At 39.4% G+C, this 21,717-nt stretch overlaps 1 protein-coding gene across 1 annotated transcript in view; it reads right to left on the bottom strand.

Moving 5' to 3' along the window:
- LMBR1 (limb development membrane protein 1) overlaps nt 1-21,717 on the bottom strand; it is a 61,234-nt gene extending 39,517 nt beyond the window's left edge. Inside the window, exons 1-4 of the mRNA XM_005426764.1 lie at nt 21,622-21,717; nt 7,034-7,106; nt 4,792-4,831; nt 2,834-2,973 (exon numbers count right to left, since the gene is read on the bottom strand). Coding sequence (XP_005426821.1) covers nt 2,834-2,973; nt 4,792-4,831; nt 7,034-7,106; nt 21,622-21,684 — 316 coding nt within the window. The 5' untranslated portion in view covers nt 21,685-21,717. The remainder of the gene's footprint in view (nt 1-2,833; nt 2,974-4,791; nt 4,832-7,033; nt 7,107-21,621) is intronic.

Raw genomic sequence — 21,717 nt, 5'->3', positions numbered from 1 at the left:
ATGTCATTAACAGCCCTTACAAGGGGACATTAACTCCAGCAGTCTGCACTTTTTTTTCTTTCCCCCCTAAAAAAGACACCAGAGGAAGAGCAGAAATACAACTTGATGGGGGTAGGAGTCTTATTTCAGCAGTTTTCTCTCACTGAAGACAGAGTGCATTCAGTTACCTAATGCAAAGCTGAATACCTGCTTGTCCTAATTTCAGCAGCTCTATTACATGAGTACCTTACAACAGAAAACAGTGCTTGGGAGCTGCAGAGAACACTGAGCATTTTAAGGGAGGGGAGGCTGGTGCACATCCAGGGTGATTTTAAAAAGTTAAAATTCAGAAATTTACACATTAGTAGTATATAGGAAACACATTTACAGAATATTAAACTGCAGAGTTACAATATGCACATAAAGTTAGGAAAGACAAGAGCAGTGCTGTTCTACTGCTGACAGACACATGCACTTTACTCAAAGTAAGGATCTTCACTATTTCTTACTGTAATTTGATAGGTCAGAAATCAAATTAAAATAGACAAAAATAATTATTTTCTACTATACTGACTGCATCATAAAACGTCATAAGACACTTGACATCAACATATTATAGAAAAGCTTTAAGCAATCAATTAGAATATTTTTCATTTGCATTTGTAGTGACCTAAGACTGTCCCCCATAAAACAAGTTCATAAAACATAAAAATTAAAAATTTCTCAGTCTTTGGCAAACAGATTAGACCCTAAGTAACTTCCCATTTTTCTTATTCATGGTAGTTTCATTACGTTTTACCCCCACCTGGTGGTTGTACCCAAAAGCAGCACAAGGGAACACCGCTGTCAGAACTAGTCCTGGATTAGTTCAGCATGTATTAATTAGCTAAATGTGTTTATACTGGATCCAGGTTTGGCCTTTCTGCCTAGCTTCACAAGTTTCAGGCATATATTTTCTGCTGGTTTATTTGCCAGATGTAATGTAACAATCTAGGGAATCAAATTCTTGGTGTCAGCTTCAAGTACATCAGATGATAGCTGTAAATCACAAATCTAGAAAAAATAAAATGTTTTAAAGCAACAAGTGCTCCGATTTGACAACATTTTCAAGGCAGTACACAAACCATAGGTGAAGGCTGTGTAAGCAGAGTTTGAGAGGGTTGTGAGCGTTTCTGAGCTCGGGTACCGGTGCTGGGAGCTCTCAGAGCCGCGCAGGTTTCTCACGGGCGGGGCGCGGGAATCCCGAGCGCGGCGATCCCGGCGAGGGCCACGCGGGGGAGCCCGAGCGCAGGGAACGGCCCCGGCCAACGGCCCCGACCAAAACCCATCCAAAGCTCATTGACCGCCACCGCACCTCGCCCTCCGCAACGCACACCTGAAACGCCAAAATCCTGAACTTCCCTCCTTGATTGCTAACAAGTGATAGAATTTCTATTTGGTAGAATTTCTATTTTACCAAATAGAATTATACTGTGTGTCCATAAAGCAGTATTTTCAAACATCATTGCACTAAAAGATGGTCGCTGGCAAATTCAAAGGCTTCCTATTTAACAACAACTATTCCAGATTTCTTACAAACCCTAATTTTCTGAAGTAACAAGTGACAGTAAAGATTTCTGAAATGGTTATTATATAATTTTCAGTCTCTGATGGATTTTTTTTTTTTGCCCTTTCTCCAAAGATGATTCAGACACAGAAGGAAAGATTATCTTCCAATAATTTTTTTCTCATGTTTGGGAATAAAGAATATATATGTCTGAGCAGGTAAATCCATGTAAAAACATTTATTTAGCTTGGGTTTTTTTCTCCCATGTAGGAGACATATGAAATTAGCAATTCTCTATGCCATGTCACAAAACACATCACAACTCAACTAGAAAGAGCCTGTAAAGTCACCTAGTCTGGCCTGCCCTTAAAGAGCCAGCTGCAGGTGCCATCAGGCTGCTCAGGGCTTTGGCCACCTGAGTTTTGGAAAACTTACAGGATCTTCCAGTGCCTTTTTCACTCTTCAACCGTCCCTGCTGTGAAGAATTATTCCATTATGTCTTATAATCACTTCTCACCTCTCACTTCACAAAAAAAAACCAAACAAAACAAAAACCCAAGCTAAAAAAGAAAAAATCCTTGCAAATCAGGGATCCAGAAATTCATGAATTTGCTATGTGTGAATATTATTAGAGATTTAGCAAAAAGTATGCACTTTTCAGAGAAAAAGCTTCCAAAGCCAAATTGCTCTCCCTTCACACGACTAAAGAGAACACCACAGTTAACCTGTGAATTATTTGTACCAGATTAAATAGTTTTATATAGTGAACATACTTTCTGCAGACATAGAAAAGAATGTCCTGTTTTCACCAGTTATTTCATTGCACATCTTTATCACAATACTTATATTACACAATTTTCCCTGTTTGCACACAAATCACCAACAGCTGAATTTAACTACCTAGTCTGAGCTGCCTACAGCTAGAAAGTTTCTTAAAACATGTTTTTATTTTGAGAATAAAGTTATAGGTATCACCATAAAGAGAAAGGCATCTGAATCTTGTATTAACATAAAGAAGTAGTGTGAACAGCATGTTTCAAGTTAGCTTCTAGTAGCTCTTATTTACATTAATATTCAAAGCAGTGAATGTGGTTTAATTCCATCAAGCCTGCATAATTCTTTAAAAAAGGAACAGAACAGTTAGGACAGACTTTTGTGATATATCATACAGCAGCAAAACAAACTAGCCAACAGCACATTAACAATTAGCATATTAAATGAAAATGAGTTATCAGTTTGAAAATAGGGACATATCTGTGCACGTATAATGAAAACATTCATTTTAATTAAATTATGCTGAGTACTAACCATGAATTAGTGAGCCATTTAACCACTGAATATAGTAGTTTTGTGGAAAAGAAAGCAGGATCTCATTGCTGATTATTGAGAAAGGTAGAAGCAGGACTGCACCAGCTGAAACTGCTAGAGTGAAGGTGCTCAAGAACAGCCTGAAATTTAAAGAAATGTACCACTGTTACCACCAACAAGCTCTGAACAGCAGGGAAAAAATAATTAAACTACCTGGCAATCAGTGTCTAAAGGCAATACATTCTTATATTGTAAATGGGCAGGAGAAACTGGGGTTTCCAAAACATCTGACTTTCAAAAAGCAAATTTAAAATAGTTTACAGAACCCAATGTAAATAATTTGTTTTTACCAACTATCGTGATTACTCTCTTGGCACATGCATGCATTCAATTCCATTGTAATACAAAGGTTTAAACTACTGGAGTTCATTAAATATCTTTTCACAAGTCTCCTCTGTCAGTTTTAACTTCCCGCATAGCACATAAACAATAAAAGAATATTCCGTTTCTACACTCTTAGCACAATTTTTAAAAGCAGAGCAACGTTCTAACAACTAAAGCGTGAGTACAATCATACATAAATATTTGAACACCCAACTAAAGAAAAAAGTTGGATTTTTTTCACAAAGGAGTTATTGAAGTTCTCATCTCAGATGTAAAGTCAATATATAGAAATTGTCAAAAATGTTTCAAATATTTAAGCTTAATCTTTTTAGATCCCAAATACAACTTACACCAAATGCCATCTTGTGGCATTAAAAAGAACTGTGTCCTTAAAAAAATAAGATCAACAAAACTTTCTTACAGAACTAATCTAATGCTATAATAAAACTAGAAATAATTCTCAATGCAAAATTGCATGACAAATAAATAGAACATTCCTACAATAGCAGCATCTGTAAGCTGCTTGCAGAAATCTTACTTTTCCTTAATAGTCTACAAATCCATTTTTCATTCATACAATACTTAGAAAAAAAAGTATGAGGAAGTAATTTTAACTTTTAAAATATTCTGTTGTTGGTGGTGGCTTCTGAGATTTTTTTCTTTTATTTAAGGATGTTAAAGCATTCTAAGCCAGAACTGGGAAACCTAACAAACTACAGCTCTTTGCCTTTGGTTTCTTATCCCTCGACACCTCAAGTCCTGACAATTATGCCACGTGAAGAAAAATCTATTTACATATATTTGAGAGTTATTGCTTTTAGGAAAATAACATGCACATTTAAAGAAGCTTAGGCTGAATGAAAAAAGAACATTTTCTATTTACAACAACACTTTTCTCCAAGCTCTCCTTCCAAGGGGATGCCAGCAGCACCAGGGAAGCTAAGAACACTGGAACACAGAAGGAGCCAATTCACACGGCTCAGCCAATTGAGAGGGCAGCAACAGCCAGAGCAGCTCTGCACATCCTGAGGCACACTCAAATAGGAGATATTCATATCTAACTCCACACAGCAAGAGGATAAGGAGAGAGCTGCTGGCAGACCAGTAGGTCTGGCAAGTGCTTGTCTTCCACTTGTAACCTTTCTGCAGCTTTTTTACACTGATCAAAGGTATCTTCTTCAGAGAGAGCTAACTTTCCTCACAGGATCCACTGCCTCCTTTCCATCGACTGCTGTGGCCACTTACAACACCTCCCATCCAAACACCCACATTTGGAGACCTAAATGCAGGTCTGGCACTCAATTCCACCTCTTCCACCAGGTCCTCATGTTCTGGCCAACTTCATGCCTACCAGCAGAACTACAGGTGAAAAAAGTCCTAGAACCAAACTTTCACAACACTTTTCATAACACAAGGTACCACTATGCCAAATATTTTTCCCTGACCCTCTAGCAATCTATTTAAGATACATTTAAATATTTCAAATAGATTCTTATTTATTTGAAGGCACAGAAGATTCCTATCATAACAATAGATTCAGGAAAAGCAGTTCTGCCAAGAAGAGCTGTACATACGATATTCTGTTAACGATGGCATCTTCGTCCTCTTGCTCATCTGAAAATTAAATGACATCAGGTTATATTCAATACTCACTTGTCTTTCTTCAGGCTAAAACGTATATAGATAGGAATAATTTTAATTTACAATTCAAATTCAGATGTACTGATACAATTCATGAGCATCAATATTTTAAGAAGGTTCCTTCCAAAAATGAATACTCTCACCCTGTTTTTTCATTAGTCAAACTCTTTTCAATCAATGTAGCAAAGTTATTTCACTTTACTTAAATATGCAGATCAAAATCTCTTTGAGACCTCTTCCAGAGGGCTCTATGGCAAACATGCTTTCAGACTACTACAGCCACAGCTTCTGCTAGAACTGCCCCTTTGGGCATCTCTGGAACCACAGAGAGCAGGCAGGCTGCAGGAAAGTCTAAGAGTCCATACTAACTACTGCTAGAAATCATTTGCAGCATAAATGTCTTTTAAAAACAAGAAAGCATACCCAGCACAATAGTGATGACAACTCAGTTGCTTCCCTTTACTTACCCCTCTTCCCTGCTCCTGGGGATTTGGGGATAGGGAGGAAGGAGAGGTAGTTATATTTTTGTTATTTGTTTTGGATTTAAGATACCACGACTTCCTTCTGATACTTCACATTTTAGACCATTGTTATTCACTTACTCCTCACATAATACTTCACTAAAACAATCTTTTTCAAACAATATCAACATTTAACTCAGATGAATCACTAACACATTATTTATTCTTTACACCCTTCTCTAAGCACATCAGTACGCAAATGTAAGCATTTCTAAATTTGAAATAATGCAGGCATTTTGAAATAAAAATTTCTGATTTTGGAATAATTTTACACTCAGCATTCCAAAGTTCTTCCTATTTTGCATAGGAGATAGAACACCTGCCGTTATTTATTCTTAAATTTTAAAATAAATTTAAGTTCTCAAGAGTCATGCACACAGTTGAAATAAACACATAGCCAATAACCTCATGCTATTTTGAAATTCTTCTGTGAAAGAACCTGGAGGTGTTGGTTTTTTGATGGATACCTCATGGTGTTTTGAAAGACTAAGTAAAGGTCTCTTATGAATCATTTTGGCTAAAAAGCTTTTTGGAAAAGCAGCGAACAATTTGTCCTGAAAGAGCTGCAGCTGAGTTAACTCTTCAAACATTTTTCATCAGGAAGATCATAGCAGGCTACAAAGTGTGCCTAAGTACATGCTCACAAAGCTTTCATAAAGTCAGGGCAGCTGCAGAGCAGTTCCTCTTCCCAGCTGAGGAGATAACTGCCAACAAAAGGTAATAAAAATGTCTTTGTATCCAACAGTGTTTGCCAAACCAGTTTCCCCTTCCTGTTCTTTCCATCTCCAAATGGCAGCAGCTTTGTAATGTCCAAAATATATATCAGGATCAGAAGATAGTACCTGTCTTCCTGTGTTTACAGAGATGTACCTTTTTCCAAGGAATTAAATTTCATTGAAAGTTTACTTTTAAAAACATGAATGCATCCATGACAGCAGCTCAGTCATAACACAGGCCATTCAACAAACAGTTTCCAATGAAGTTCAAAGCACCAAGATCATCATACACAATGTTTCTAAAGCCTGACTATTATCAAGCACCAAGGTCCCAGATAAGCTGTCAAAAGTCAAAGATTCTGTGATTTTATACCAATTTTTATGCTATTTGTCTTTAGAACAAATATCAAAGAAAATGACAGGGCTTCCTACGGACTAGTTTTAGAATGGAAACTAGACAGTGCTCCCAAAGGGAAAAAAACCAGAGCACTATCTCAAGGTATTTTCTGAACTTCAGTGGTGAAGTCACACAGGTTAAGACAGCTGAAATAACAACTGTACCTGATCAGAGCAGGGCTTTTTGAAGAAATAATGCTACTTCCCTTATGTAACACTGGCAACCTTTCACTTTACTAGCAAAAGCTCAGAACCTGATTTTGCTGTTAAAAAACAGCTGAAGATACTTATCTGGAAAAGCTGATGTGAAAGGAGAACAACAGGATCTCAAGGCAAGGGGGGCAGTAGCATCTACTTTGACATTAACCCCTTTTCATTATCATGTAGGCTGCCATACACAACCAGGTCAATCCAGGCTCCCACAGACCAGGAGCCTAACAAACAGTTCTGTTTTTCCACTTTCCTTGTGGAGATGGAAGGAAAAAATCATCTATGTATTTGAAAAACAAAATTTTTTCTGACATGAAAAATTCTATGCTTACCTGCTTTCCTTTTGTATCTTGTGATAATAAAGTAGGAAACTATGTAGAGAACAGCAAACAGGAGAAAACAGATCTGGAAAAAAAATTGCATTTATTAGGTCATGAAGAAAGGCCTGGATTATAATAAGCAGTAAATCTAGTTTAAACAATTTTAAATGGAATTCAGATCAACATCAGCATATTTTATGTAAATTTCAAGACTGTTTTATCTTATTAATAGAAAGTTAAACCCATTAAAATAGCTTGATTAGAGTAACAGGTATTGCATCAATTATATGGTCAGCAAGTTTTACTCTAAAATTAAGAGAAAAGACTTATTCACAGTGTGATTTTTTGTTTGAGGGAGGGTGAGTGGAGTGGGATGGGCTGATTTTTGAAGTTTGAATCCACATGGTTTGTAAAAGTTATCAGGCTTTGTATCCCCTTCAAAAGTACCCTAAGGGTAGTTGTATTTTATATAATGGGCTCTTGAGGATCTATTTTGGGCTATGCTGTCAGCACATGTGGAAAGAAACAAACATGTTTACTATTTGCATCCTGTCTTGAATCAAGCAAATTCCAGGTGACAACACAAACAGAAAACTCATGCCTACAGTGGATGTCCAAGCATGAGTTCATCAAACTGTGTTTCCTTCACAGTCAGAAGCCAAGGGCACAACTTCCCTTCTCAGAGGTTGGTGGTTTATTTAGGTCAGATGCACCTTCAGCCCACAGTGCCTTGGACCAAGCTGTTTATAAGATTTAGCACTACAATAACAATAAGACAAGACCAAAACACCTAAAAAAATGCTGGAAATACTATAGGAAGGGAATTGAACAGCAGCAGTGGCTCAACATTGCTGCCTTAATCCTGGATGCCAATGCCTATTAAACACATGAGTCAGTCAGAAATGCAACAAGAAGCAAGCATGCCATTCTGTTTTGGAAATGTACTCCACTGGACAATAGCTGACCTATTCCTTTAAGCTATCATTTGTAGATTTGTTGCCTTTAAGACTCACTGACTTAAAAAAATCAAGAGCAGAAAGGCTACCCTAAGAGAAAGGGAAAAGTGAATGTGAAGGTAGTGATCACAGCCCTGATAAATCTGCATCTAAATAACAATACTGCATCCAAAACAGTAAATCACAGTGGAGAATGATGTATTATTCATAAAAGACAGACCTTCTAAGAAATACCGATAAATATAAACAGAAAGGGTTATTTTTCTGGTGTAGTCAGACATTTCAGATTTTAAAAAACCAAGTATAGCCAAGTATCTGAGAATGGCATTGGGTGACTTCCAGGTCCCTCCCTGGGACAACAGTGCTGTAAGTCTGGAAGTGGCAACCCAGCTCATTCTCTGTGCAGGAAACACAGCAGCAACACCCAAAATACAGGCACTGAAAATGAGATTTCATAACTAGATCTCTGAATTCCAATCTTTAATCTGAATAGAGCTTACCACTCCAACTTTCTTAAGGATGGCTCAAAGAAGAAATGGTTTTGATAAAGAATTCAGTCCTTTAAATAAGTAATTCTAAAGAATGTTATTAAGATTTAATTTTTTAAAAGTTGGCATATTTTTGAAACAGGAAGAAAAAACAAGCTGAGATCAGCCTTGGTTTTTCAGAGTCCTCTGACACAGCTTGTCGTGTCAGTATTGGAAAATGCATTGCCAGTGCTGAAAGAGAATCCTTCTCTAAGCTTCCAGTTCCTCTGAAAACTAGACCAAGGCTATAGCTAGAGACATCTAATTTTAGGCACCCACTTTTGAAAATCAGGTATCACATATACAGGGTAAGTGAATTCTTTAAAAATCTGTCAGATGCAAATAACATGGTGTAACCTGCGTAAACCAAAAATATAGTTAAGCTCAATTTATTTTATTCAAAACAAGAATAAAAATTACTGCAATCTTGTTTACACCTTCAAATAGAGCAGTTGACCTTTATCCTATCTGTGATAGCAAGGTTCCAATGAAAATGTGGGTCTGTACTTACAAGGAACCACTGAGATAACTGAGGTATTTTGAGGGCAGAGCAGACAAAAGCTGCCCAGTACCACAAACTGCCAAATGCTGCATTTCTGGTTTCAGGTAACAGCTACTCTGCAACCCAGCAATAAGGGGTAACTCTACAGCCTGGTGTAATTCTCCCTTTACTTCTGTCAGATTTGAGAACAACTTTGTAAAACTTTGTTTGATAAAACTGTTTATTACTGAAAATTCACAAAATTTTGAAATTGTTGGCAAGAAAATAAATAAATTCTATTAAGTGAAAGCTTTATTATCTTAAAAAAGAACTCAGATTAAAGGTCCTTCATACTGACCAAAACAAGTTAAACAGCAAATTCAGAAACATCACTGCAGTCTCAATTTACACTCAGTGAAACCTCTGATCCTGAACTGTTTCTAACCATGCATTCTGAATAGCTTTCTAAAGGAAACAGCTCAAGTCAGCATCCCAACTATTTTTAGAGTAGAACTCAGTTAAGCTGGGGAAAAGGAATGTGTTGCCTATGATAGCTGAAGAATAGGCTCCACTGTCCTGTCAGCACTGCAACCCTGGGCTCCTATTCCTCATACTGCTGCTTGTTTCAGGATATTTTTGTATTAGGAAAAGAAACCATCCAGCCTTGTTTGTATTTGCTGTAGTTTCAGTTCATGTTTCTCAATTATGAGTGGCTGAGCTTGTATGCAGCACTCCAGGTAAGATTTTACAGCTGTAGGTAACAGCACTAAGTCCTTCTTGCTGCACTGAAAATGCTTCCCCACACTCACACTGATACCTCAGGTTTTAGCTTTTTATTTTTCTTTTTTTCTGATTTTGTGCTGTTTTGGTGTGTGGGTCTGGGTTTCATATTAGGGGATAGTAAGGTCTGGGTTTCATATTAGGGGACAGTAGGGTGGGGGTCTGGGTTTCACATTAGGGGATGGGAAGCTCTCTTCACAGAGTAGGCAGACACAACAAATCCTTCTCCAGCTGGGGACTCAAGGACAGCCAATCTAGATCTCAGGCCCAAGAGTATAAACAATGTGGACTGAGGAGAGAAAAACAAGAAGGATGGGACTTCATGGGCTGGGGCTGTAACTGGACAATTAGTCCAATATGCTAAGAGCCTCACTGGTAATTCAGCATTAACCTCCTGCCACTGGATCCACCAGCACTGTCCTCCCCAACTGCTTACAGCAGAGTAGCTCTCAAGTTTCAGCAGAAATTTGGTTTTAGGATTCAAGTTTGTCACCGTGTCTTTTTTTTTAAAACCATACCTTAATGTCACACTACATACAATCATCTATCAATTCCATTTCTAATCTCTTACTAAAAAGCACAGGTAGTCATACTGAAATAAGGCACTGGTCACAAAAGAACACCATACACAAAACTACACTGATATCCTCAGTAAAAACAAAAATTTAAAAGAGCCTATATTCTGTTAATTCCATCTTTCCTTCAGAAACTACCATATGTGTCAGTATTGGAGGCAACACTGGAATTCAATATTAAACCCAAACTATATTGCAAGTTGTTTCCGATCAGAAAGCAGTGATTAATGCCATCACCCATCTCTACAATAACAGCTGACAAAAGGAGGCTGCAAATACAGCAAATCTAGGACAAGCTGTATTCCCCAGATCCCCAAGTTCTCTGCAAGTTTTTCACTGGAGCTCAAATGAAGCTTTTCCAGGTTTTACTTGGGGAGACAGTCAAGACACTGTGCAGAGAAAGTACCCAACTGTGAAGAATAAGGATTTCTGACATCCCCACTTCACAAAAAACAATACCATTCAGTCTTAAAGTTTATTTCCTTAAATTCATTCCACAGTTGAGGGACAAAGTAGTTGTGGATCTGTTGCCATAATTAGACTGGGAAGCTACTTTAAACACAACTAGGGTACATTCTGACCTTACAAGGGAAAGACACTGTCCATGTTTGAGCAGGTGGATCAAAATATAAAAGAAATTACAATGAGCCCAAGACTTGTCCATGGTTATAGTCAAACAGTCATCCAAAGCAATTCTTAATAATTTGTAATGTCTTTGTGTGCATGGCCCCTCCACAGCACTCAGTAACTGAAAACAAGACACATGGACTCTGTGCCACATCCCAGGGCTCCTTTTTAACAGATGCCACGTTAAGAAATCTTCAAACATCAAGTAAATAATTCATTTACATCTCTTCCCACAGACTAAACACAATTTCTGGTAGGACAAGCAAAAAGCAACCTGTCTTCCCCTGAAGCCCTTAATCTTTATTCAGGAAAGGAAGTGCCTTCTGCTCCTGCTTAGATTACACACCAGGAGAGGCTGCCTCTGGAGACTGCACTACATTCTTATGTCCCTTGTAATCAACTCTTCCACAGTGTCATACCCTTGGATCTCTCATCCAAAGGCATCCAAGTATGATCCATACCATACTTTTGGATCTGTACCACACATCTCCCAGCTCCTGCGAGAATTACCTGCATACCAGGCGCCTCTAAGGGGCCAGCACTGAAGGTTACACGAGCAGTAACAGTCTGAACCAGGTCAGATCACCTTGTAGTTATCCCAGTGGCAATTACTGAAGATCAGCTGACACTCATTTGTCTGTGTGGATGATCTTTAAAACTCCAGCACTGAAATTCATGCCTCAGATTGGGAAAGCATAATCTTCTGTTGCAAGTATAAGAGCTACATTTTCATACTAAGAAAGACTATGCTCAAAATGTGTAAGGTTCTCTTTTTTCCCCCCTCTTACAAACAAGATTCAACCATCTTTTACAACTGCAATTTGTGTGTGTGCACATTAAAAGCTGCATTTCTATGTACAGGATTCCATTATATGTAATGGATCTATAATATCCATTATATAGTGTAGAATTATTCCCAACTGTTGTGAGGGAGCTGTATTTTACATCAGAAAAAAAGCATACAGGTGCCTTGTCCAGTAACTGTTCATCACTTCTCAGTCAGTGTGCCCTGGTAGCACACACCTTAAAGAGCATCCCTGGCTGTATTACCTGAACTAAAGTAATTCTCTCTCTCCAAGCAGCATTCACCCTGTCTAGTTTTGGGCCCCCAGTACAGGAGTTGGCAATTACAGAAAGGATGATCACCAGTAGTCCAGTGGAGGCTGGAACACTGGCCTGGTGCAGACAGACTGAAGGAACTCAGCACGTTCAGCCTCAGGACAACAAGGCTTCAGGAGGACCTGACAGCAGCTTGCCAGTACCTATGAGGAGGTCAGTAAAAACACAGAGCTGAGCTCTTGACTGTGGTGATGAGACTGGAGGTAAGAAGAAATCCCCTCCATGAGCAGAGGCAAGCAGTGGAACAAGTTGCCCAGCAAGGCTTCAAATCTCCATTCCTGGAGGTTTTCAAGCCACAGGTAGCCTGATACCATAGCTGACCCACCCCTGAGCAGGAGCCTGGAGCCCATTCAGCCTTATTTTCTACTTTCCTGACTCAACAAGCATCATTATAAACTTAGTCACTTCATAATTTATACCCTTCTCCAGGTCATTTATGAATGTGTTTGTTAAGTGTAAGCACAGGCCCCTGTAGGGCTGTGTCAGGGATGTCCTCCCACTGTGAAAGAGCCAGACATCCTGCAGAGCAACTTTTAGCAGCAAGAAATCACCACAGAACTCCTTCACAGAGAGCTATCCCACACTTAGTAATGTTCTTTAACCTAATAACACTTCCAAGCACAAAACACAGCTTCAACACAGGTTCATTTCCACTTGAAAAGCATCAAAGCCAATAAGTGAGTGTTTCCTCCAACTTGATTGCATACTAGCATGTAGAACAGGGAAACTCTGGAGGAGCAAAAGACAGGCAGCAAACAACATATTACTATGCCATGTATGAAATGAAGGATCAAGAAGCTCCAAAAAGTAGCTCCAAAATGTAAGGGAAGAAAGGAAATAACTTTAAAATGAAGTGGCTGTGTCAGTATTAAAATAAAGTCACTGCTATTACATCCACAAGCATTTCTATGCAAATGATACACAAAACAAGGCTACAGACATGACAACATCTCCACTTCTAGCTGTTACTTTACAGAATGTGTCCTTATCTCTAAACAGAAAAAACAGCACAGAGAAAAGAGAAGGGAGAGATCACTCTGGGTAATATTACCATGTAGAATATGTCTATTTACATGTTTAAGTGTTGAAAATGAAACAGTATTTTGCCTGTGATTATTATCTACAGAAAATAATAGTGTTGCCCTTCTGAGTTTTAATTTCTGTAATAGAGAACAACAAACACACCATTATACATCCATCTCTTAATGCTGTTGAAGTATTTTAATGTGCATTACAATACCACAAGGCAACTAAAAAGCATCCTCCTACTGTCCTACTTGGCAACTGCTTTTATTTACTTATAGAAAAGATGGCAGGAATAAACAGCAAGAAAACACAGGTGGAGACAAGCAGCTCTGTTTGGTCTATTTCTAATAACTCGATTATCCCACTGACACCTAAAAGCAAACAAGGCATTCCACCGGTTTTGGATGTATCAACAGTAAGTGACAAACCAACAAAACACACTAAAGAAAACTGAAAGCTTTGTCTATGGTCTCAGTTTGACCTTGGCATTCATTGTATCATCTGCTCTGGAAATCTCATTTTTCTCAAATGAGACATTAACTCTGCTGTGGTTAGATTAAGTTCACTCTAAACCAGCCAGCCTTATACATTTGGCATGACGCTAAATTTAATCTTTGGAGAAAATATTAAATATGTTCTATGATTGTCTATGGCCACAGATTAATTTTGCTCATTAACACTGCCCTCCATACCTATGATTCCCCTCCATGTATGGCCTCTTCTCAGGACTCCTCCCTGGCTTAAAACATTTGCAAGAGGTTGACCCACTTTTTTTGATTCCTAAGTCATGAAGAAATTATAAATGGTTCAGAGGCAGGTGCCTAGACTTGTTCATCTAAAATAAACACCCAGGGTCCAATAGAAAGTAAGAAATACTCAAAAATATATTCTATTTTATAAATATATATAAATATATTACAAACATAAATTATAAATATATTATAAATATACTTCTGTGTACTAGAAATTCTGCTGAAGATAACCAGCTTCTACAGCCCTTCAGTCAAAAATGTTTTTCAGCACAGGTGCAAGATTTAAAAACACTCTCTAGAATTAACACAATAGCACCAATCTAGATCATTCTAACATTCTGTCCCTGAATGAGGCATTATTCAACACTGGAAAGTCAGGCTGTAATAATCAGTTATATTAAAACTCCAGATTCCTACCATTAAAAATTCATTTCTGTAAAAATAACCCCAAAAGCTTCATTAATACAGACTTGGTAAACAATTTATTTAAGACAGCTTCTTTGATAATGTTAATTTTCAGGGCAAGATGCAGAAGGATGTTAGAAGACAGAGCTAATAAACTTTCTCATCCTAACACATAAAAATACTCTTCCTTGTCTTCTCACACATATGTCCTGGAGCATTTTCAAGTGCCCTCCCACACTGCCAAAACAGAAACATACTCAAACAGCAGTAGCTGTAGGTTTTCATAATTCTCACCAATTATGCAGACTCTTCACAAGCTACCACAGTCTGAAACTTAGCAAATATTTGAGACAAGTTCCTATTGTCAAATTCAACTACAACTCATCAGCACCAATTTTTCCCATAAACACATTAAAAACAGAAATGACAGTTAGACAATGGAAAATATTGGATAATCAAAGCCTAAACAGGCACTTAAAATCAACAGTAGAACTGAAGCACCATGCTTTGATGACAATTGTGAAGCCTATGCTGGAAACCACACAAGAAGGTAAAGGTGGGAAAATAACACACAATACACTGCTTCTATCCTCTGTCCTTTAATCCAGCCATGTGCAAACTTCAGTGCCATCAATACACACTACCTGCTGCAGGGCACACATGATTTGGAAATGGAAAAACTGAAACATAGTTCTGTATTTTCCAGTTAATCAAAATTTTCAAAATATATTCAAGTGTTCAAATATTAGAACAGTACAAAGGCCAGGGCTCTCTCTTGAAATCATGCTGATGGTAGTTAGAAACAACTTTTATATCCTGCTGATCAAAAAACTAGAAATCTCTGTATGGGGAACAACACATACATGAATTTTCAACACACAGCTGATAAAACAGCAACGTGAGTTTTGAAACCATCTTTCTGAGAGTCAGTTGGGTCCCAAAGAGCACAGGTCAAAGCTGCTGAAAGCATGAAGCAATCTCACCTGTCACACCTAATCAGGGGGTTAGAGCAGCAGCTCCTTCCAGGTCACCTCTACCTGGCTGTCACCCTCCAGAGTGACACAACAACCAAGGCTGTTGTCACTGGAGGCATAAAAACAAACTCCAGTCATGACTTTCAAAGACTCTCCTCTTCCTGTGTTAGAAGTTGTTTAAATTCTTGAGCAAGATTGTTCTTCAGAAGGCAGGGCCCCAAGTCATTTCACAGCACACATGAAAGAGTCAGTGGTTTTCAAGGGAAGGGGGAGAGTGTGGGAGTAGAGAGTGATGCAGAAGTTAAGACTTTCTCAACAAAAGTTATCACTGCCCTCCCTACATGAGGATAAATACCAAATTAAATAGGAAAGGCTGAAAGACAGGAAAGGAGAAAACACTTCAGTTCAGAAGAAAGAAAAGAAAAAACCACTTGCATAATTTTCAAATACAACCAGTAAACTTACACTGAATGGAATGTTTTCTTTAGTGTTCCTCAACCCAATATTCCATCTATGTCTACAGAACTGAGCCCTTAATTTATCATAATGTCACTGGCAAGGTGCTTCAGATTCTCTCTCCACTCTGACTCTACCACCACCTCCTCTGCTACTCTGGTCACCTGTTCACCCATCTCTCAACTCTCTTTAACCTCTCTGAAAACACCTATTTCCAGAGGGTCTTGTGCTAATAAACTCGGGAACACTCAGCAACCTCCTCACAGCAAAGACTGAGCTGTTATTACAGCCCTCCCATCTTACCCAGTCCCTCTACTCTGTGCCCAGCCACTCAAAACCCAAGATGGATATGCTTGGTTTAGGTCACATTATAAAAAGCTGGTTTTGTTTGCTGTCAGTTCTTCCTCTTTTCATTAGAGTTTCTCAAGTCTAACTACACCTTAATACAAAATTTTCTTAAACATCTGCCTGTACTCTCCACGGAGTGTGTTGCCTTTTTGGTCAACTGCTCCTCCAAAGAAACACACCAGTAACTCAAAAGGAATTATTTTGAACCGTAACTATTTGCAAATTTTTACACTTCAGCTTTTCATGCTTATTTTACGTAAACAGAAATAGTGGAACTCTCCAAAAGCTGTTTCTGTTTTGGGAATAAGTATCTCTCTACACTTGTCTGTGCCAAGTATTTTGAGATGCCTATTGATTCCAGATGGATCCACAGTGCTGATCCCCAGGACCAACAGCCAGAAGAGGATTCATCACTTCTTAAAGTTCAGTACAGCACCCTTGTTTACAAGTAAAGGTAAACTTTTAAGATGACAAAATTATGCCAACATTTTATATATTTAATTATGTTAAATGTGCACCAATCTTTCAGCTTTAGGTCTCACATCACTGCTACAAATACTTCATTCGGTCACAAATCTTTCTCAAAATATTTAAGGGGAACAAAAAAGAAGCAATACTGAGAAATCTAGGCAAAGTTATTTTCTGAAATACAAGAAGCCATTTAAGATATAAAGTAGTCCTCAAGTTTTCACTGTACAGGTGAAAAAAATTACAAGGCATTTTTTTTAATAAAAGATAAACTTGCATATGCATTCAAACAAAAACATTTCATTATTTAGTAAATTTGGTCTTACAAATCACCCATGCTTCTAATCAGAATATCATCACTGCTGGCCGAAAAAAAAGAGTTTGTGAAAATCTCAGTTTGTTAAGGATGCACAACTGGTCACAGACAAGAGCCCACTACCAACAGAAGTGCTCAAAAGACAGATGCCAGCAGTAGCCACAATGAATTAAGAGAAGAAAGAAAGAACCTAAGTTTCTCAGATTATTTAGCATCTGAAGCCTGCACCCCTGAAAACATTTAGTCCTACAAATGGAAGCATATCACATTTAACATAAAACTCCATATTACACCAGTTTCAATATTTGCCTGAACTTGCATGGAACACTTAAAAGTTATAACAGCACTTTTGTATTTGAATTTATTCTACCAGGACTGATTTTTTTTAATTATATATTTAATATAATAAACTTATTTCCAAATATACTAGGTTTATTTCTAACTAACAGTTTTATGGTGCTAATAATAGAACCTAGTAGTTCTGTTATGCTCTTCCAGAGTTTTCCCCACATTAAAAATGCAAGCACAGTGTATTTATTTTGCCAAAGAATCCTCATAACCAGGTGTATGTGTATATTTTTACATACTCAAAATCCTACATTTTAAAGCTGAAAAAGAACAAAAAAATTAGCTTGTATTTTTAAAAATACGAGCTAATACTGCAGAATAGAAGACTCAAACTGGAAAAGAAGGAAGTTAATATTCAAAAAAGTAAACCCAGGGGACCACAGAGAGGCTCAAGCATTGCACTTGTTCCATTTCCATTTGAATAAACAGTTCACAACAATACCAGCTGAACATGGAACACTTTATAAACAGGCATAATAACAGGACCCAAGGGAAAAGCAGTTCCCTCAAAGTTCAAATATTTTCCATGGATTTGCAAGATCTCAGCAAATTATAAATGAATCTAAAGGACCAAGAAGGTTAAACTAACAGAACAGTGTCTGGCCTTTTCAACCCTTTCATATAAATACTGACCAAGTGCAGAACACAAACCCTTTTCTGCACTCTGCAATCAGCTAAAGCTGCTCTTCAGAAAGATGCTCCCTTTAGCCAGAACTGAGGGTGACTCTGGCTTTGTTGAAGTCAAGGATCTCACTGACTCCAAGAAAACTCCTGGCTGTGCCACATCTCTTACACTGGGTCACCAGCACACAGCCTCCACATTCACCTCATTGCATCTGAATTTTAAAGGTCAGACTCAGACCAAGTCTGAGTCTTGGTGTTTTCAACAACTGTTCAAAACAACAGATCTTCTACAGAGCAGATTTGTGTTTGAAGAGCCATGCCTGACTAGGGAGTTAACCACTTTCTAGTAGCACAGATCATCCTCATGAAGCAACAAAATCCAAGGCAGATGATTTTGTTGCAAACAGGCACCCTCTTGAAAAACAGGTGCCATACAGACACTCCAAATGAGGTCAAGAGCAAACAGGCCTGAGTTAAATTAAGCATTAAACGACTGACTCACCTCAAAAGCAGATTAAGGATGTATTTTTTAAAAAATAATCTTTTACTACCCTTGCTCAATCTATAAACATGTGTCAGAAATATTTGGTTTTTGAAGGTGGAATTAGCAGAAGCTGGCACCTACAGAAAGAGACAGGCACCACCAGCAAAAGCATAACAAGTCTTGAATTTTTTTTATGTTACACAACTTTATGGAAAACTTTGCAGCTTGCCAGTTCAGAGAATACATGAAACAGAAATAAAGCATTACATTGGAGCTAAACTCAGTGTGCCCTCAGGACTCTGATTCCATCAGAGAGCACAATATAGAAATTCTGTATGTATTCAAAGAAAATTTGTAAGAGAAAAGTGAAAAGGATTTTCTTTTCAAGTACATCAGCTTACTTTGATTTCTCTTCTCTCATGAATGTATCATTTTAGCTTCCAGTAAAGGCTGTGCCACACAACTAGCTCTTCAAAGGTACTTCTAACAGACAACATAAATTTCTTTTGCTTCTGACAGGCATAGAGAGGTCTCCTCTGCTGTAATATTCTAAAACAGGAATGGAATGGTTTGGGTCAGAAGGGACCTTAAATAACATCGGTTTCCAACCCCCAGCCACGGGCAGGGACACCTTCCCCTAGAGCAGGCACCTCAGAGCCCCATTCACACTGGCCTGGAACACTGCCAGGGATGGGGCACCCACAACTTCTCTGGGCAACCTGTGCCAGGGCCTCACCACCCTCACAGCAGAGAATTTCTTCCTAATATCTAATCTAAACCTACCCTATCCCAATTTAAAGCCACTACATCTTTTAATATCAAATGCTTCTTTGAACTGCTCTGCTGCCCCAAGCCCACCTGCAGCTAAAATCAGGGTTTAATGCAGGTGTCAGAGTGGAACATGTTCCCTGCTCCAGCTGAGGGCTGATGATTACACCCACTGCCCACACAACAACCATGCATTTGCATATTTTAAGAAATTCTATTCACCATATAGCTCCATGAGCAGCAGGACTGGTAAGGAGAGGATGTTAACATAATTGCACATGTAATCAACATGCTCTGTGTGCTCCAGCATGCTCAGACTAACCACAAATGCACCCATACCTGCAATATTCTCCTGCAGCCACGTGGGAGCCACAGGAGGCTGCACACTCAGGTGGGGGTGGCAGCACTCCATGCACTCATAAAACCCTGTGGTGCTCCAACATAAATTAAAGATCACAACTGCACCAAGGTATGATTTAGAAGGCAACATTGTTATTATTATTCCTACTGATTAAACAATAACAAAGGTGGCCTGTGATCAATATTAACATCAAAGTGAAGTTTCAAGAGCAAGAATATTGAGTCCACTGCCCAAAGAAAACAACACTGCACCTCTAAAATATGAGTCACTGATGTCCTGTGTGATTTCTCACATGACTTCACCAGTCGGAAGATCTACCATTTGCTCTAGAGGGGCTGAAAAAGTCCCTCTAACTTTGGAGAAGTAGCTGCAGTACAGATGAACTAGTTCTTTAATAATTTAATAGACTTCATTATTTGTAATGGTACCCAGAGAGGCTGCACACAGCCATTCCTTCAGACTGAAAAAATCTGTTTCCTACTGAATGAAACCACAATATGTAGCATCCAATTTATCAGAACAAGACTCTGGTGAATGTAACTAGGAGATAATTAGCACACAATGGAATACAAATGGAAAAACAGACATGAGGGAAAAGAAAGATTTGTACATACATTCATGTTTTCATACCACAAAGGTGATTAAGATAATACTTAGAGCCTTCTTTACAAAGAAGTATTTTATTTTTAGTGCCCCTCCACTAGTCAGGACTTCCCAGACATACACTACATCCACGCCCAAAGAAGAGAATCCCAAAAAATCTCATAGAGTAGCTGTTCTCCTCATACAGGCTTGTTTTGCATTCTTCAGAAAAAAACATCTCAGAAATAGAATATTTCAGAAAAAAGGTCTTAACATGGATTTGTATACCATAGAAGAGTAATTAACACATTCCAAGCAAGTCTGCTAGCAAGTGACCTAAACATAGTGCTACATAAACCAGTTAATCATGGTATTTTAGAGTCTCCCAACAAGGCTGAAAAACACTTAATATGTATTTCTTGAATTAAAATAAGATTTCACAATTTAGCTTTTTCTCCCAGACAACAGGGATGGCAAGGAAAACGTGATTCCCTTGCTGAGCCAGGACAGCACATTCACAGGACACTGTGCTGCATGTCTCCCTTGTGCAGCATGGGTTTCCTTCCTGGAATTGAAGCAGGAGAGACACGAGCCCCATCAAAACACCTCTATCAGATTTGAATAGTCCTGAGAACAATTACAAGGCTGTCAGAGAGGAAACTGTAACTGCTCTGTCTGCACGCAGGGTGTAGTGCTGAGCCTGCCTATGGAGGGCTGAGATGGGACAGCACAGGCACTGCCATGTGCTCCAGTGGGAGAGCACAGGGCATGAGGGGTCAGAGAAACACCAGAGTTACACACAGCACTGCAAACAGCCCAGCAAGGCAGGAGAATCCCAGTATGACAAATGACACCATGAAATCCCATGCACACCTGATGGGAACAAGGCTGCACCTGAGGACTGAGATGTTCACAGAATCCCAGAATGGGTCACAGTTGGAAAGGACAACAGTGGGTCATCTGATCCAACCTCCCTGATCAAACAGGGTCATCCCAAAGCACAGGGCACAGGATTGCATCCAGACGTTCTTGAATACCTCCAGGAAGGGAGACTCCACAGCTTCTCTGGGCAATCAGTTCCAGTGCACGGTCACCTGCACAGTAAAGAAATTCTTCCTCATGTTCAGGTGGAGCTTCCTGTGCATCAGTTTCTTCCCACTGCCTCATCTCCTGGTGGCTGGCACCACCGAGAAGAGCCTGGTCCACCCTCTGGGCACCTCACCTTTAGATACTTGGGCACATGAATGATGTCTGCTCGCAGTCGTCCCTCATCGAAGCTGAGCACTGCTCACGAGGTTGCTGCACCGCTACCTGTTCCGAGAGCCTTCCTATGGAACACACCGGTGCCCTGCCTCATACACTGCATCTCCATCTTTTGCAGAGGGCACTCTGAGAGGAAAACCCTCCAGGGGGTCAGCGCTGGGATGCTCCAGCTCCCGTGGCCCCTCAGCGAAGGTACACTCACCGCTCTGCCCACCCGAGACAGGCCCCCGAGTCCCGCCGGACACTGGGCGAGGGGCAGGCAAGGACAGCGGGGGAGAGCGGGACAAGCCGCCCGCGCCCGGGGACAGGGCTGGGGCACAGCGCAGTGACAGCTCAGGGACGGTCCGCGGCGGCACCTACCGTGTACTCCCGCACTTGGCTGTGGAAGTTCTGCTCCCGGATCGTCACCTCGTCCGCTTCCATCCTTCATAGTACCGCGGCCCCCGCGAGCAATGG

The sequence above is a fragment of the Geospiza fortis genome, unplaced genomic scaffold, assembly GCF_000277835.1.
Source record: "Geospiza fortis unplaced genomic scaffold, GeoFor_1.0 scaffold282, whole genome shotgun sequence".
Classification (NCBI taxonomy): domain Eukaryota; kingdom Metazoa; phylum Chordata; class Aves; order Passeriformes; family Thraupidae; genus Geospiza; species Geospiza fortis.
The sequence above is the reverse complement of the archived record's forward strand: the minus strand, read 5'-3'. Positions and strand labels throughout refer to the sequence as shown.